General features: G+C 42.4%; 1 protein-coding gene across 1 annotated transcript; it reads right to left on the bottom strand.

The window, feature by feature from the left end:
* Positions 1 to 1,617: 1,617 nt before the first annotated feature.
* On the bottom strand, positions 1,618 to 11,620 carry LOC311116905 (sodium/potassium-transporting ATPase subunit beta-233-like). The gene is made up of 6 exons (XM_084191929.1): positions 11,381 to 11,620; positions 5,751 to 5,879; positions 4,254 to 4,409; positions 3,704 to 3,888; positions 3,351 to 3,434; positions 1,618 to 3,061 (listed from the first exon to the last, which is right to left on the bottom strand). The coding sequence occupies exons 1-6, from the start codon at positions 11,469 to 11,471 to the stop codon at positions 2,801 to 2,803; spliced, it is 906 nt and encodes a 301-aa protein (XP_084048055.1). The 5' UTR covers positions 11,472 to 11,620; the 3' UTR covers positions 1,618 to 2,800.
* Between the last annotated feature and the right edge of the window lie 7,133 nt (positions 11,621 to 18,753).

The raw sequence follows: 18,753 nt of genomic DNA, 5'->3' as shown, positions 1-18,753 counted from the left end.
TGTTTTGTTTTACCCCATATGTAACTCTGTGTTGTTGTTTTTATCGCACTGCTTTGCTTTATCTTGGCCAGGTCGCAGTTGTAAATGAGAACTTGTTCTCAACTGGTTTACCTGGTTAAATAAAGGTGAAATAAAAAAACAAAAAAAACAATGTTTGTTTTTTTTTGGGGGGGGGGGGGGAGTAAGGGGGGGTAGAAGGATTACTTTATCCTATCCCAGGTATTCCTTAAAGAGGTGGGGTTTCAAATGTCTCCGGAAGGTGCCACCAACCTCCTGTGCTGTACACTGTTTTAAAAGGCTTTATCACAGTTGCAGCCAACAGTATATTTCAGTGACAACACGTTTCTACGCGGCCTTCTTCCATTTCACACAGGTGTTCGGCGCATGCTAGATAGCTAATTAGCCCAGGTGGTCCCGTCTTCCGTCTGTCTTCTGTAAACACGTGCTGTAACATGGCGATAAGGCCGTGTGGGAACGCTAATCCTAACCCTATAAAGGTGTGTATCAATTTAACCTTTTGTTTATAGAAAAGTATTTCTTGCTGATATGACAAATAAGGTCCTTATGCTTCCAAACCCATACCACAAGTGATGCACGCTATTAATGTTCAGACCAAGCATTGGGGCTCTTAACAAAACTCCCCCATACATAAGACACCTTCGTCCAATGACTCTTATGTGTAATGTAATGGACCTGAGAGTCATGATCAAGGGCTAGACCTTTCCACATACACAGAATGAGCAACATGGTGTTAGTCAGTCACCCAGGTGATGTGTCATAAGCCTGGAGGCTAGCTGAGCTGTGGTAACCATGGCAGTAGTCTCTCAGGAGATGAGCTGTGGTAACCATGGCAACAGACTAGTAGCTAAAAACCATCTAACGTCCCTTACTTAACATGTTAGCATTGACAGCTCTCTGTAACATCCTTTGATTTCTAGGTGGTTTGTAGTTTCTTTTCCAAGCCGACAATGTACCTAAAAATAATAATTCCACAAGCGGTTTCTCTATTGTGTCATGTCGTTGCAAAAAACAAACAGGTCAAATCAAATATTTTGAAATGCACGAGTTGACCTTGACGGTCATTAGTTCTGGAAGTCATTAGCTGTAGGAAAACAGAGGAAGGGCAGACACCGAGGGGAGCTGGTTTTGCAGCACTTATTTCCCCCTGCTCTGTCAGCATCTGGTTAGAGTTGATAAGGAGTCCGTTTGGATGAAGATAGGAGATGGTCTCCTTTTAATTATAGGCACTTCAAATGTAACGTACGTGTTTTTTGCAGGGTTCAAAATGCATAAATAAACAACCCTTAACTCTTTGCCAAGCCTCACTATTCACCTGACACTAGATACCAGTAGGTAAGGTGGTGTGTCACTGAAAAACCCCAGACTAGGGTAGGACTACATCAACGGTGTGATGCAGTTCTATTTCCATCGTCACTGATCTGAAATGACAGGGAAGGTCACAGCAATATAGTAGAACCCGTCCTGTCCTTTTCTTTCAGATCTGTGCATATTGAAAGAAAAGGAGACAAGAAGAGGACGCCACTTTAGACTGGTGCAGTGTGTCCTTACAGCGGTGTATTGGTTTTGTTTGAGAGAAACTGGAATAAAGAAAGAAAGTTGTGTTATCATTTTATTTCAGTTTTTTTTCGTACTGGGATTAAATAAATGACAAGAGCGGATGAGAACTCCTGATAGTAACGTGACTGATGTTAGACATTGACTTTTAGCACTTAACATCGACGAGAAATCCTAAAACACGGGGTACAGTGCTGCTTCTGATAAGATTCTCCTCAACTTGGACCAGTGACTTTGGTATTGTATTTATACATTACACTTTTCTGCAGAAAAAAAAATGTACAATCGCATAAATATAAAACTCCTACTTCCACCATGTAAAATGGCTAAAACATTCATCAGAAAGTTACACCACGTTGTGAGATGACGTGACGTAATTCAGCGAAACAATCATCTTTAAAAAGCAGAGTTAGCACCGTTGCCCTACAAAAGGCAAAAGTAGTCTAACAACCCGGAGACAACTCGACATTAAGAGTGAGATCAAATAGAACAAAATAAAAGTCTGAAACAATAGCGTAATAAAACCCTTATCCCACATTTAAAGTGATTCTAAAAGTAAAAGATGTAAAAATATTTCTCCCACAATCAATCAGACATAAAGGCAAAAAGAAGGAAAGAGTAGGTCTAGTTCCCTGGAGTGCAACCTTTTATCTCACACGGACCAGAAGAGATCAGAGCGTACCGTGTCAATATTTTTCAATTATTAAGTATTCATATATAGTATATACACATCTTGGACTGCTAAAGCTTGCTCACATAAGTAAACAGGTTACAACATGGCTTGGAAAGGACCAATGTATGCGACTACTGCACTGTACACTCCAAAAATATGTATAGAAACCACACAAGGCAGCAATACGGAGGAGGGACAAAACACGGCTCGCTACACATCAGTAGTGGAATTACAATTTACAGTCATAAATGAAACATGTCCCCATGGCTCAAGGAATATTCTTCATTTACAGTAGAATAAATACTTTATGCTATTGCTACTCCTCCTGCGACTTACATTCTAAACCTAGACAGAAGCAGAGAAGCCAGTGTAAAGCAGACAGATGAAGTGTCGTCCCGTATGTTATGAGTTTTGTTCAAGACTAGTTGTGATTTTTTTTACTTAACATTTCCACCCCAACTCCCTTTCCTAAATTATTTTGTTACTTTTGAGAAATGGTTGAGGAGGGAGATGGGGCTGGAGAGAAAAAAAGTGCTATGAACCTAACTGCGGTCATAAGTTGGTGACAGTGAATTTAACGTCAAATTTCCCTTGGAACTTGTCCTTCTCGCTGTAGCCGATGTTCTCTCCGTAGGCTCTGCACTCGATGCGCAGCTCGGTGTTCATGGTGAGGTTGACGAACTGGAGGGCCACCAGGGGCTGCAGGTACTGGGGGTGAAGCAGCTTGCCGTAGTAGGGGTAATACTGGAGGGGGAAGCCTTCACCAATGCCGTAATACTTCACCTCGCCGATCTTACCCGCGTCCTCCTCTCTCTGCAAAGATATTGGGTGACAGGGTCAAAAGAAGAGAAATACGGTGCTATTCTGGTCATTCTGAGGTCTAACCTTTACCCAGAAACACATTTACAATAGCTGGTTTAGTGACAGAATGGGGACTATTCCTCGAAAGCAATTCTAGAATTGCTAGAACGAACATTCCCATTCAAGTCAACATTCCCTTAGGCTTCAATGTTCCTTTACTGACATTACGGTCAACCGACTTTGGAATGATTCATTCTGATTTGATGTGGTTCCATCTCATTCCACGTCTGGCGTACTGTACCTTGTTGGTGCAGAAGATGGGCATGACGTTGGGCTGGACCTTGGACTGGGCTCCCTCAGGGATGCTGTCATTGGAGCTGGGGGGCTGAAAGGAGGGAGGACAGGTACACAGTGAGTGAGGAGCGGCAAAACAAATCTGCTTTGGAGAGCATACGCTAAAAAACAGTAACACTTTTACCTAAGAAAGTATATGTAGATTTGCATTCAATAATGTACTACTACTTTGGGGGAAATATGCATAAACTAACAACCAGGGGCCACTGGAAATATCAAAGTGACCGGTTTGTACAAGAGGTCAACTTTTCATATGTCCTGGTTGATAAGGCCTGAAAGTTATGTCCTGAGGATATTTACCCTTGGCCTGAAGTTGACGATCCTGTTGAGCTTGACGATCAGGCAGGGTTTTCCATCCTTGAAGCCGAAGTCTCTGTCCTCGATGCCAGCGCAAGGCCCAAGCCAGGTCCTCTGGAAGCGACAGGCCTTCCTGATCCCCACATCACTCTCCAGGTCACCACGGTTCTTATAGTCATCCGGTTGCTCTAATGGGAGAGGAGAAGGAAATCACAAAATAAACGCTGTGCACAGGATGGCACAGCTGCTCGCTTCAACTAATTCATATAAAAATACACCTTCTCTCTGAAGAAGCCAATACACAATTCCATTCCATGTCCTGACCACTTAGTTCCTATCCCATCTGGTCGATGTTAGAACACCAGAAAGGATTCAATAAGCAAAAGGCTATAAGGTGATGGCACCACCTCCACCTAAGTAGAGCTTCCACCACATTGAGCACCAGCCTCCATCCTCTTAGGACTGTGTCATGGGAGGGGGTAGGACTAGGAGCTAGGGGGAGGGGGTAGAGAGCGGAATGGAACCAGGCCCAAGAGGGGCCCACTTCACGTACCTCCACAATCCTCGTATTTCATCTGGTCCCTCTGTTTGTCCTCGTCGTACATAACCAGGAACTCTCTCATGGCCTTGGTGTAAGCCAAGTAGGTCTCCACATCATTCAAGTTGAAGGCGATCTCGGACTTGTCGGAGCGTGGGGTGTGCGATAGGCCTGAGAACAGAGAGACAGTCACCATCAGTTTCAATGTTACAGAAGTAGAGAAAGTACTATTAGCAATACAATCTTTTATAATAGGACTATAAATGTTTCAGTGGACTTGTGACCATTCTATTTACACTAACACACTGGTTTCATACTCAGTAATGTTAAGTACAGTCAGTGTAATTTGTTTTCTAATGAAGTCTTTCAGTGAGGCAGTCATACATGGAAGAGTCCACACTTTGGAAGACACTCTTGAAGAGGAAGGTGAATCCCGGTCATTGTTCTTAGCAGATGGGTCAGTAAATGGGAAAAGCCCATTTCAAACAAAAGACAACTGTCTTTACTCTACGGGACAAGATCCAAAACACGTCCACACCTATTCTCTTCTGCTTCCTTATTTACAACCAGCCCATCCCAGCCCCCAGCCCCCACCTCCCCAGCCTGTGGAAAGTAACTCACATCAACGCCTAGCTACCTCTCCTCACCTCACCTCCTAATGGGGGTTCCCTGAGCAGACCATGGCTATATATACACCCGGACAGACAAATGACTGGGCTGGGATACTTCAACATTCAACTGGCTTTAGACATAGTTCAAATGCAGCTTACTAGTCTTTGACAAGGTCATGTCATTAATTGTGACACTGGCAACACTTGACCAACCCACTATCTACACCAAAATGTAGGATTGCAGTAACTGGAATAACACTTCCATTATTCAGTTCACTACTAGACCAGAGTTCATTTATTCAGTTCACTACTAGACCAGAGTTCATTTATTCAGTTCACTACTAGACCAGAGTTCATTTTGACAGAAGCACTTATCTACATCTTTGCCAAAAATCTAATTTCACCTGTTTGTTATTGGATGAAAGCATACTACTGTACAAGCTAGCCTAAATGAGCCAGGGCCATAGACACTGAACCAGTAACAAAAACAGTTTCACATGCTGCATGCATGGATGACACCCACCGTTTACCTGAAAGACAAGAGTCCTCTGTGTTTATGACCTCAAACGGTAACATGCCTGCCTGCCTGCCTGCTTTCTGGCCCATCTGCAGTGCTAAAGTCAATTCAGCTGATATCTCACAGTGGGACTTCCTTAAGGAGTTAAAGTGTGAAATTCAATAAGAGGATGTTTGACGGACATAACCCATCCCTCTGAGACATACAAACATGCATGTTAGACACTGGCTGCGTCCCAAATGGCACCCTATCCCCTACATATTGCACTACTTTTGACCAGTGGGTAGGGAATAAGGTGCCATTTCAAACGAAGCCACTGTGTTTGGACACCATCTGTCCTATCCCCAGGCAGCAGTAGTGGCTCAGTGTTTAGCGATACCTTACCTGGGGGAGCAACTCTGTCTTGCCAGGTGGGTTTGTAGTTACTGAGGGTGAGAAGCAAGGCCTGGATGGTGCCGATGAATACTCCAGCCAGAAATGCATAGAAGACTAAGTAGAACCCTAGAATTTTAACTGTAAAAGGAGAGAGAGAGAGAGGAAAATGGGTCATCACCATGCAAGAGAGGGGGAGGACAGATGATTGTGACATTTGTTTTTACACAAACACCAGTCATGCCATTAAGATCCTGTTATGTTGCTGACAAGCTCCATTTCCACTCATTCAATTGAGTCATACAAAAGCCACGTACAGAACTCCAGCATTACACAACTGTAGAATGTTAAATCTGCTCTGAAAAACTATTAACATTCCCCATAATGAAGTCCCAAGTCCAACGTTAGTATTACTGCAGTAAGTCAACCCAACCCTGCCACCCTAACCAGCCCTGCAGAGCCAGTGTGTATAGTACACTAAACACCTCAGATATGTAGACTGTGGATCCCCTCTGCCCACCTTCGTTTTTGACTGTAGTGTTTGTGACGTTGGGGACTTAAATGCTTACCATTTTAACATCAAATAGACAAGTGATGTCTTGCACCACAAAGTGAGACGAGAGGGGTACAGCTTAAGAAAGAGAAACAGCATGTCTGCCAAATGCGTCTTGTCAGACTAGTGTTTCTGCAGTGTTCCAATTCCAACTGGACCAATTCAATCTCATGCGTGTCTATCGTCAAACCTCAATATACCACCTAGTCATTGCCCCACAGATCACAACACTATCAAACGCATTAAATTAGATAAATACATTGGCTGGCTCTACTACTAATCCAAGCCCACCTGGTTTCTACATTAGGGTTCCTGGTCCAGACACAGACTATACATAACTGGTATACGTCCCAAATGGCACCCTATTCCCTATGTAGTGCGCTGGTCAAAAGAAGTCCACGATATAGGGAAAAGGGTACCATTTGTGATGCACTCCTGGGCTCAGGGATACCTTTATAGGTAGAATGCATGCAGACAGAGAAGCCTGTGTCTCCTATGGAGGGAGCAGGAGGTAACCTAACCACAAAGCTACCATTCCAAATTGTAATCCACCCATAACAGTAGTAGACATTGTCTTGCCTCTTCACTGAGGGCATGAAAATGAAGTGTAACCAGTAGATCATACAGTAGTAGCCAGGGGAACAACAACTTCAGGCTTCAGAGTAGAAAATTGTCAAATTACTTTTGGTTGCTGTTAATCTCAGCACCCAGAACCAAATCTCAAGCCAGCTACTCAGCTTTAATTGTTAGGCCTGTCACGAGAGACTAGGTTGCTCTAAAAATAGTGCCCACATCTCAAATAAGGCCAATAAATTAATACATTCAGGTCCCAATAACAATGGAGGCTGTCCTGCATGCTCATCTGTTTATACAAAACATAGATACTACCCAGCTAGCACATAACGTTCTGAGAACCATAGGTTTCTTAGGTGGGAATTTCAGTATATTTCCTCATGGTTCTATTTAAAGTTATGTTCTCAAATTGTTTAGAGAACGTTAAAAAAGGGCACCATGCAGAAATCACTCCCCCATTACCTGGTTGCTAAAATTCTAATAGTTCGACCTAATTTCAGTTTGTGACAAAACAAGCAAGTATAGTGTCGAGAATCCTTGTACCATAACCAAAAACATTGTATTTTCAGCTGTTTGAAGCTGGTGTACAAAACAAAGTAAAAGACACAAAAATGAAACTTAAGAACGGGATCTACCACTTCTTAGACTTGCTTTCAATGAGAATGACAGATCTATAACTCATATTTGTGAATTTGATCAGGTCGCCCAAAGTCACATACTGCAGCTTTAAGAAACAACGTTCTTCTGTGGGAATGTAAGTACTTAAAAATAAAGTTTCCTCATGGTTCTATTTTAAGTCATGTTCTCAGAACATTAAGAACATTCTAAGAATGTTATTTAAAAACATACATTCTATTCTCAGCATCAATAAAACCTCTCGTTAAGTGTGTTCAGGTGTGTTGGTCACGCCCACTAATTGGCCACACTTGGTCTTAATGAGTGCTTGTTTCCTTTAAAATGGAGTCTGTTTAAATAGACTAAAATTAACAGCTTTGTATGAGTTTTTTAAAAACAACATGCTAGCACTATCCTGGTGGCGCAGTAGACTAATTCCATGGATAGAGAACAGAAGATCATAGGGTCAAATCTCACTGACAATGTGCCACAATAAAAAAAGAAATGCGTTTGCATGATTAATGCCTAAGAAAATTAAATGTACATGTGTCCTATCTCTGCTTGGAGTTCAAAACAGTTACCTAAGCTAGCAGTGTTAGTCTTATTGAAACATGTTTTTAGAACGTTATTTAATTACCTTAAAATAACCTATAATTTCCATTCTCAGAAAGTTAATAAAACCTCCCAGGAAAACTTTCAGGGAACCATAGTAGAACATTCTCAGAACCTCCCTGCAACCTAAAAATGTACGTTCCCAGAACATGTGAAATGTTCACTTCCGTTTTCAGAACATTTTAAAAAAACGTTCAGTTTTACAGGTCGGGAAACGTATTGCTTCATACTCAGAACCAATGGGAAACCAAAAACATACGTTCCCACAACTTCCAAGGAACCAAAATGTGCAGGCTGGGATATGCATCACACCAGCACAGGTACACAGGGCAGGATTAAGAAATCATAGGCCCCAGGGCTTTTTTAAAATGTATTTTGAGATCTGCAAAAGGCAAACCAACAGCCACAACCAACCATAGAAATATAATCCATAGATGGCAGTTCTCATTCAAGTCAGGACTGGCCGTTGAGTTTAACAGTCAAATTGTCAGGGTAAGAGGTTACAAAACCCTTCTATGGATGATATGTCTATGGCCACAACACAACAAACTGTGCCCTCCCCGACTGTAGGCATAACGGTAACTGCCAAAATAAAGGAAACACTTGAGTAAACGACACATATACATACATACATACATACATACATACATACATATATTTATTTATTTATTGTGACACACACTACCGTTCAAAAGTTTGGGGTGCCATTGGAACACAGGACTGATGGTTGCTAATAATGGGCCTCTGTACGCCTATGTAGATATTCCATTAAAAATCTGCCGTTTCCAGCTACAATAGCCATTTACAACATTAACAATGTCTACACTGTATTTCTGATCAAGTTTATGTTATTTTAAAATGGACAAAAAAAATGTTTTTCTTTCGAAAACAAGGACATTTCTAAGTGACTCCAAACTTTCGAACGGTAGTGTGTAATATATATATATATTATATATATATATATATATATATATTACGGCGTGGGGTGCATTTTCCTGGCATGGTTTAGGTCCACTTGTAGAATCTATGCCAAGGCACATTGACGCTGTTCTGGCAGCTCATGGTGGCCCAACACCCTTTTAAGACACTTTAGGTCGGAGTTTCCTTTATTTTGGCAGAAACCCGTCTTTGCTTGCGATAAAACTTAATCCACAAGTTATTTTAATTTTTTTATAAACTATTGATCTTCTGTGGCTAAATTATGCTCTCTGGTGTATTTTGAACATTGAGATCGGGCTCCTGTGGTTGGATAAAAAAGTATGATACAAAAAAAAAATGTAAATGCCTCGAGCCCCCTATGGGCTTGAACCCAGCCCTTGACTCAAAATTGACCAGTCACATTTATGTATTTATTATGCAGTTTATTTTTATTACATCAGTTACCCAATCGAGGCTGAGCCCCCCAGTTACCCACGTGGGCCCCATACCTCCCCCCATCTGATGATTAGCTGAGCTGCAGCAGGGAGCAACAGGCTGTCTACACTCATTGAGAGCGGGCTCCTGAGTCCTCCTGTGGTTGGCGGTTGCAGTAGAAAAATACAAATTAAATACTACATATACACAGTATTTCCTTTAACATAATTTTTTGTAAAACAATGTATTTATTTGTTGCTTCCTCCTGGGCCCTCCATTAACACCCCTGCAGGTATAGTACATTTTAGTTATTTAGCAGAGGCTCTTATACAGAGTGACTTACAGGAGCAATTAGGGTTAAGTGCCCTGCTCAAGGGCACATTGACAGATTTTTTTACCTAGTCGCTCGGGATTCGAACCAGCGACCTTTCGGTTACTGGCCGAACGCTCTTAACCGCTACGTTACCTGCCGCCCCGAGTCCAGCCATAGTACTACTGCAGTAATTAGAATCTCCTCAAGTCACCCCCAACCCTGCCTCCCCCACAAGCCCTGCAGAGATAGTACTGTATAGGCCTAGTGGTGCATAAGACAATGTCAAAGGGTCACATCCTATAGGAGACAGCAGTTCCCAATCAATTACGCATTACTGAAGATGTCGCCTGTTCCTTGGCAGAATTATAAGGACATCACAACCAACCTACGGTGTGTTATGGATGGAGACATGTTGAATGGGTGGGGTTGGGGACTGCTGTAGGGTTGGAGGGTCACTTTTATCTGTTTCCTTTTCATACTCAATTTATTGAACTAAATATGAAATTATGTTGTGTTGTACCTGTAACCCCCCCCCCCCCCAACAAGAAAAATGACAAAATGGGGTAAAAAATAATAATAAATGAAATGAAAAAATCCAAAAGAGGTTTTGGCCTTGAGATAATGCACACACAAAACACGGTTGATGTAAATGACCAAACCAACCAACTTGAGGGCGTCAGTAAAATAAGCAAAATTGCAACATGAAGTCTCTCCTCTGTCGTCCTCCAAATACCGAAAATGTAGGCTACTTGTGTGACATTGAGACGAGGGAAGACATGGATGCAGATGGAAACGGGAAAAGTAAAATTAGTCTAGTTAATCCATTTCCGTTGTTAATTGCAGTGACACAGGATCCACGTCGAATAGTAACACTAGATGGAACGTCCTCTCTAGAATTCCAAGTAGGCCATTTCACCTTGAATCACCTTGGACTATGATGCATTTTTAACCCTTTGATTGTGTCATTTTACATCGGAAATGAAACTAAGTCCCTACAGTATGTACATGTTGTGTAATTCCATCCTCATAGGTATAGATCATGTTACTGCGATGGGGAGTTCTAGTCTCCTTCCAGGCACAGGCGGCTGCGTCTCTGCGGTGTGATCAACTAGCCTACTGTACTATTAAGATTGGAACCTTTAGAATATCATGTTCTAATAATGTATATTACGTCTATTCCCACCACTGTCCTTCACGACCTATTTGGATTCTCACATTGATTTAAGATGTGTGATTTAAATGAAAACCCATCTTTGCTTGGAACAGTCGGTAGGCTGTTCCTTTGAATAAGGCAGTAGGTTCCTAGCAAGGACAGGTGACAGTGAAATATGAGCAAAAACTGGTCGCATGTTCACCATATGCTATTACTCACAACACAGACATGGAGAGCCATGAACAAGTGGCGACGGGCAATGATATAGACTCTGACACCGTACCATTGTAGCACACATTGCTGCAAAGTCAAATCAAACAGGTGCTATGCACCACGATGAAATGAAGACTCCGAGCTCGCTCCATACTGCCCAATAGGCGCGCCATTTGAGAGCCATCACAATTTCGATTAAAACCCCTGGCCATAATGGCCAATTAACATGATCATAAATATCAGAATGGCATACTTACACCAACTCCCCCCTGTGCGTCCACAAAATTCCCCCTTGTCCGAATCCCATATAAACTTCTTCCATCCACCATCGTCTTTATTCGAAGACATTTTCGACTGTGTGTTTCAGTTCCTTTTAGTGTGGTGCTCTTTCTTTATTCAGTTCCTTTCGCTTCTCTCTGCCTATAGGTCCCTCTCCGGAGTACCAAATTCCAAAAACCGACGGATTTGTACACGGCTTGTCTCTGCGTATTCACTGCACACAAATATATCCCGGTTGGGCCACCTACTAGGAGGGAGGGCCAGCTCTCGCGAATCACAAACGAGCGTCCTCTCTGCGTAATGTTATCGTTTGTGGAGAGGCGTGAGCAGGGTTTTGCTCCACCCTTGTACGTAGTATACGTCAGAATTCCCTGCTGGATGCGACCCTGGGATTTCAACAGAAGAGCACTCACATGAATAAAGATTCAGATCTCTATTGGCAGTGCCAGCTATACAGTATAAATTGCCACCATTGTCTTCCTTATTTGGAGACCTAATTCGCTCAAACTGGGATTTACAATGTGGGTAAACTTAAAATGTATAAAATTACAGAAGTATGACGCCTACCATAATTACTATTCATAATTATATGATCATCTGATAAAGCCAAGATGACTTGGCCATTCCTCAATAACTCAATTGTAATTGGAGAAAAACACCCATCCCAGCTAGCACATTTGGTTCACTTGGAAGTTGTGGGAACTCACATTTTTGGAACAGCTGCAACCTGAGGTTGAAGAGGCGCTGTTGCGCCTTCTTCACCACACTGTCTGTGTGGATGGACCATTTCAGGTTGTCAGTGATGTGCACGCCGAGGAACTTGAAGCACTTCACCCTCTCCACTGTGGCCCTGTTGATGTGGATGGGGGCGTGCTCCCTCTGCTGTCTCCTGAAGTCCACGATCAGCTCCTTTGTATTGTTGACATTGAGGGAGAGGTTATTTTCCTGGCACCACTCTGCCAGGGCCCTCACCTCCTCCCTGTAGGCTGTCTCGTTGTTGTTGGTAATCAGGCCCAGCACTGTTGTGTTGCCTACAAACTTGATGATTGAGTTGGAGACGTGCTTGACCACGCAGTCAACAGGGAGTACAGGAGGGGGCTGAGCACACACCCTTGTGGGGCCCCCATGTTGAGGATCAGCGTAGCGGAGGTGTTGTTGCCTACCTTCACCACCTGGGGACGACCCATCAGGAAGTCCAGGGCCTAGTTGCACAGGACAGGGTTCAGACCCAGGTCACAGAGTTTAGTGATGAGCTTGAAGGGCACTATGGTGTTGAAGGCTGAGCTGTAGTTGATGAACAGCATTCTTACATAGGTATTCCTCTTGTCCAGATGGGATAAGGCAGTGTGCAGTGCGATGGCAATTGCATCATCTGTGGATCTGTTGGGGCGGCATGCAAATTGTAGTGGGTCAAGGGTGTTGGGTAAGGTGGAGGTGATATGATCCTTAACTAGCCTCTCAAAGCACGTCATGATGACAGAAGTGAGTGCCACGGGGCGATATTCATTTAGTTCAGTTACCTTCACTTTCTTGGGTACAGGAACAATGGTGGACATCTTGAAGCAAGTCGGGACAACAGACTGGGATAGGGAGAGATTGAATATGTCCTTAAACACTCCAGCCAGCTGGTTAGGGTTAGGAGTTAGGGTAAATGGTTAAGGTTAGGGTTAGGGAAAGGGTTAGATAACATGCTAAGTAGTTGCAAAATAGCTAAAAAGTAGTAAGTAGTTGCAAAGTTGCTAATTAGCTAAAATGCTAAACCTGTCCGTGATGAGATTCGAACACACAACCTTTGTGTTGCTAGATGTTCACGTTAACCATGCTCCTTTCCTTTTTGCCTTAAGTAACCTACTGTCATACCAAACGTAACATATCATCCTTATTTGATTTACGTAGACCAATGTAATGTAACCTAACGTAAAGTAACATATCATACTAAATGGAGTGGCACGGATTTTAGTCAGATATAATATGTTTTGCTCTGAGACCAGGCTGTTCCAATTCCCATTGGTTCTGGGAACAAAACCATACATTTCCTGACCAGTAAAACTGAACGTTTTTTTAAAGTTCTGAGAACGGAGGTGAACATTTCGCCTGTTCTGGGGACGTTCAATTTTAGTTTGCAGGAAGATTTTGAGAAAGTTTTACTATAGTTCCCTGAACGTTTTCCTGGGAAGTTTTATTAACGTTGTTCTCTAAATGTTGTGAATGTTTTCAATGAAATTGTTATTTGCAGGTTTTTGAATAACATTCCACTGAATGTTTGACTAAGACTTTTAATAACACTGCTAGGTTAACTGATTTGAACTCCAAGCACAGATAGGACACATGGAAATTCAGTATGAAAAATGTATGCACTCACTAACTGTAAGTCGCTCTGGATAAGAGCGTCTGCTAAATGACTAAAATGTAATGGAAATTCATTTGCTTAGGCATTAATAATGCAAACACATTTATTTTGTATTGTGACAGAGCATTAGTGAGTTTGTAACCTATGATCTTCTGTTCTCTATCCATGGAATTAGTCCACTGCACCACCAGGATACAGCTAGCATGCCATGTTTTTTCACTCATATAAAGCTGTTCATTTTAGTCTATTCAAACAGACCCCATTTCAAAGGAAACAAGCACTCAGGTGAGGCCAATTACTGTGCGCGGCCAACAAACCTGAACACACTTAACAAGATAGAGGATAGAGAGAGTTTTGTTGTTGCTGAGAACGGAATGTATGTGTTAAAAAAAAAAAAAACATTCTTAGAACGTTCTTTGAACCTTACTAACGTTTTCTTGTGTTTTTTATGGAAAGTTTCCTTAATGTTCTGAGAACGGAATTAATATGTTTTTAAATAACATTCTTAGTTAGAACATTCTCAGAATGTTACAAAAGTTTTCTGAAATTCCCACAGAAGAACATTGTTTCTTAACGTTCTCTGAACATACTAACAACATTACTTTATATAGAACCACGAGGAAACCTGTAGGAAACATTTTACTGAAGTACTGAATTCCCACAGAAGACCATTGTTTCTTAACCTTCTCTGAACAATATTTGAGAACATTCCCAATGTCAAACCAATTGGAAAACGTTCCTAGAACATTACCAAAATTGTAACCATGTTTGACCTTTTAGGAAACATTCTGTTAAAGTAATGATATACCAAGAAAAAAACTTTTTTTTGTCAAGTTCCTTAAATGTGCTGAGGATGTTCCAAAGCCAAGCAACTATCCTGCACCATTCCCAGAAAGTTGTGGGAAGGTTGTATGCAAAAGAACCATAGGACAACCACACTCTCACCAAGCTCTAAGAAACATATGGTTCTCAGAACGTTATGTGCTAGCTGGGATGTGACCCATTCAAAAATACACTGCTCAAAAAAATAAAGGGAACACTTAAACAACACAATGTAACTCCAAGTCAATCACACTTCTGTGAAATCAAACTGTCCTCTTAGGAAGCAACACTGATTGACAATAAATTGCACATGCTGTTGTGCAAATGGAATAGACAACAGGTGGAAATTATAGGCAATTAGCAAGACACCCCCAATAAAGAAGTGGTTCTGCAGGTGGTGACCACAGACCACTTCTCAGTTCCTATGCTTCCTGGCTGATGTTTTGGTCACTTTTGAATGCTGGCGGTGCTTTCACTCTAGTGGTAGCATGAGACGGAGTCTACAACCCACACAAGCGGCTCAGGTAGTGCAGCTTATCCAGGATGGCACATCAATGCGAGGTGTGGCAAGAAGGTTTGCTGTGTCTGTCAGCGTAGTGTCCAGAGCATGAAGGCGCTACTAGGAGACGGGCCAGTACATCAGGAGACGTGGAGGAGGCCGTAGGAGGGCAACAACCCAGCAGCAGGACCGCTACCTCCGCCTTTGTGCAAAGAGGAGCAGGAGGAGCACTGCCAGAGCCCTGCAAAATGACCTCCAGCAGGCCACAAATGTGCATGTGTCTGCTCAAACGGTCAGAAACAGACTCCATGAGGGTGGTATGAGGGCCCGACGTCCACAGGTGGGGGTTGTGCTTACAGCCCAACACCGTGCAGGACATTTGGCATTTGCCAGAGAACACCAAGATTGGCGAATTCGCCACTGGCGCCCTGTGCTCTTCACAGATGAAAGCAGGTTCACACTGAGCACATGTGACAGACGTGACAGAGTCTGGAGACGCCGTGGAGAACGTTCTGCTGCCTGCAACATCCTCCAGCATGACCGGTTTGGCGGTGGGTCAGTCATGGTGTGGGGTGGCATTTCTTTGGGGGGCCGCACAGCCCTCCATGTGCTCGCCAGAGGTAGCCTGACTGCCATTAGGTACCAAGATGAGATCCTCAGACCCCTTGTGAGACCATATGCTGGTGCGGTTGGCCCTGGGTTCCTCCTAATGCAAGACAATGCTTGACCTCATGTGGCTGGAGTGTGTCAGCAGTTCCTGCAAGAGGAAGGCATTGATGCTATGGACTGGCCCGCCCGTTCCCCAGACCTGAATCCAATTGAGCACATCTGGGACATCATGTCTCGCTCCATCCACCAACACCACGTTGCACCACAGACTGTCCAGGAGTTGGCGGATGCTTTAGTCCAGGTCTGGGAGGAGATCCCTCAGGAGACCATCCGCCACCTCATCAGGAGCATGCCCAGGCGTTGTAGGGAGGTCATGCAGGCACGTGGAGACCACACACACTACTGAGCCTCATTTTGACTTGTTTTAAGGACATTACATCAAAGTTGGATCAGCCTGTAGTGTGGTTTTCCACTTTAATTTTGAGGGTGACTCCAAATCCAGACCTCCATGGGTTGATAAATTTGATTTCCATTGATAATTTTTGTGTGATTTTGTTGTCAGCACATTCAACTATGTAAAGAAAAAAGATTATTTCATTCATTCAGATCTAGGATGTGTTGTTTAAGTGTTCCCTTTATTTTTTTGAGCAGTGTATATACATACATATAATAATTGAATCATATGTTGCCTAAATTGTCAATGGGATTGTGCTGTTTTACTAATAGGTCACTAGCTGTTGTGCAGTGTGAAGTCAGTGTAAAGCACTGCACACAAAGCTCAATGTTATTCAATGTTACACATGACCCAATGTATACACTGGCAGTAGCCATAATCCTCTATCTGTGAATGTAACTGTACTTGCAAGTGTGAGTCAAAAGGACAATTCAGCTCAGGTCCTCTGTAGCTCAGCTGGTAGAGCACGGCGCTTGTAACGCCAAGGTAGTGGGTTCGATCCCCGGGACCACCCATACACAAAAAAAAAAAATGTATGCACGCATGACTGTAAGTCGCTTTGGATAAAAGCGTCTGCTAAATGGCATATTATATTATTATAATGCTTTACCTAGACAAACACTATCCAGTATTCCTACTATAGGAAGCATATGTTTATATTATGACTGCTGGGCAGCCACCCTATGGCTTTGAGAAACAGTAGGATGCCAATAAGAGAGAGAGATAGAGGGGAAGTTCAAATCTAGAGGTTAGAAAAAACAATAATAACACTTCCAATGGACCACCACAAGCCTATGCCATTTAAATCGCATATCCTCCATAACTTTATCACTGAATAAACCGTTCTATTTAAATGTCATCAAACTGGACACCAGTAGGCCTACTGTATTGAATCCAATCTGGTTTAATCTGTCAGATATCCACTCTGCTTTTAAACTTGATGGATGTCCTCCCTCCGCTGTTGTTGTGTACATGTACGTGCTGAGGACCACTCCCTGGTAGCTTTGCTGTTCCTCTCCCAGGGATAATAAGCTCTAGTTACACACCAGTGCCAAGAGCACATACAACCGAGCTAGCTCTCCCTAGGCTGGCTGCCAACACCCCTGACACCCTTCTGAAGGGGGCTCAAGGGCAAAACCTCCCTTCTGTGCCAAAGGCAACGTAATAAAGCAATGCCTCAATTGGATGTATTGATATGCTTGAGTATACTGCTGGACCAGTCTGTGTGTGTGTGTGTGTGTGTGTGTGTGTGTGTGTGTGTGTGTGTGTGTGGAGTGGGGTGGTGGGGGGGTGGGGGGGGGGGTGTACATGTGTGTGTGTGTGCACATAAACATGTTTGTGTGTGTGTGTGCATGTCTGTGCGTACGTGCATGTGTGTTTGCACATAAACATGTTTGTGTGCGTGTGTGTGTGTGTACCCACATGAATAAATACTAAAGTAAACTATGGTATAAATACAATAGTATTTACTGAAGTGTTTTTGCAGACATTACTGTAGTATTCACTAAAGTGTTTTAGTTTGATTATCTTTGACATAGAAGTGGAGGCTTTCTCCGTCAGGAAATCAACTGAAGATATACTAAAATAGCTAATTTTCCATAACCCGTAGGTAGGACAGGTGTCTGAACAGATAGTTCAGAGCTTATGCTTTTTTCTATAACCTGTAGGGAACACAATATATGGTCTATACTTATCATGTAGGTTCCTCACTTATGGCTGGCACATATTGCAATATGCGGGAGGGGAATGGGCAGGGTATATGCAAATTAAATACTGTAGTATTTACTATAGTTTAAAAAGTGTAGCGTTTTTGCGGATTGTAGTGTTTTTGAGGACATTACTGTAATATCTACTACAGTGTTTTTTTTTTTTTGCGGATAACAATGTAGTGTTTACTATAATATTCTACAGTATACTACAACATTTTATAGTAAGTACTATACACGATCGAGAGATACTACAGTGTGTAGTATAGTATTCTACAGTATACTACATTTTACTATAGAATTCTATATTAAGTACTGTAGTATTCTATAGTAAACTGTAGTCTTTTTTCATGTGGGTATGTGTGTGTGGCCTTGTTTGCACATGTGAGAGTGTGTTTGTTTGTGTGTTCCATTAATTACTGGCTCTCAGGCAGCCGTGGACATTTATGCTCCATTAACAATCATTCCCCTGCTCTACCACAGTAAATGACCTCAGGTCACCACCGTCATGACCGGACAATAAAGGAGTGTATTGTGCCCTGAATGCACAAAACAAGATTTATTTTGATCCTTTTCAATAGCCATAGTGTGTGCATATTAGCTACAGACCAATAATCAGCTGGCCATACTGTCTAATTGGGAGATTAGATCCTTGAAGTTTGTCATATTATTCAATCTATTTCAGAATAGATCCTACACAGGGAAACTTTAAAGGGATGTTGTCAAATTAACTTCAAATCCAGTTGTATAGCACCATGGCAGTTGATTTGTGACTGTATACTGCAACCTTTCAAGGTAGTTTATAAAATCTGTAATTTTATCATTTAGGGGACCAGCCCTTTAAAACCATATGTAAGCTGATTTGAAGTGGTTATATAACAGAACAAGGTGAGTGAGTGAGAGACGCTTCT

The sequence above is a fragment of the Coregonus lavaretus genome, assembly GCF_964263955.1.
Source record: "Coregonus lavaretus genome assembly, contig: HAP1_SCAFFOLD_4412, whole genome shotgun sequence".
In the NCBI taxonomy this organism is placed as follows: domain Eukaryota; kingdom Metazoa; phylum Chordata; class Actinopteri; order Salmoniformes; family Salmonidae; genus Coregonus; species Coregonus lavaretus.
The sequence above is the reverse complement of the archived record's forward strand: the minus strand, read 5'-3'. Positions and strand labels throughout refer to the sequence as shown.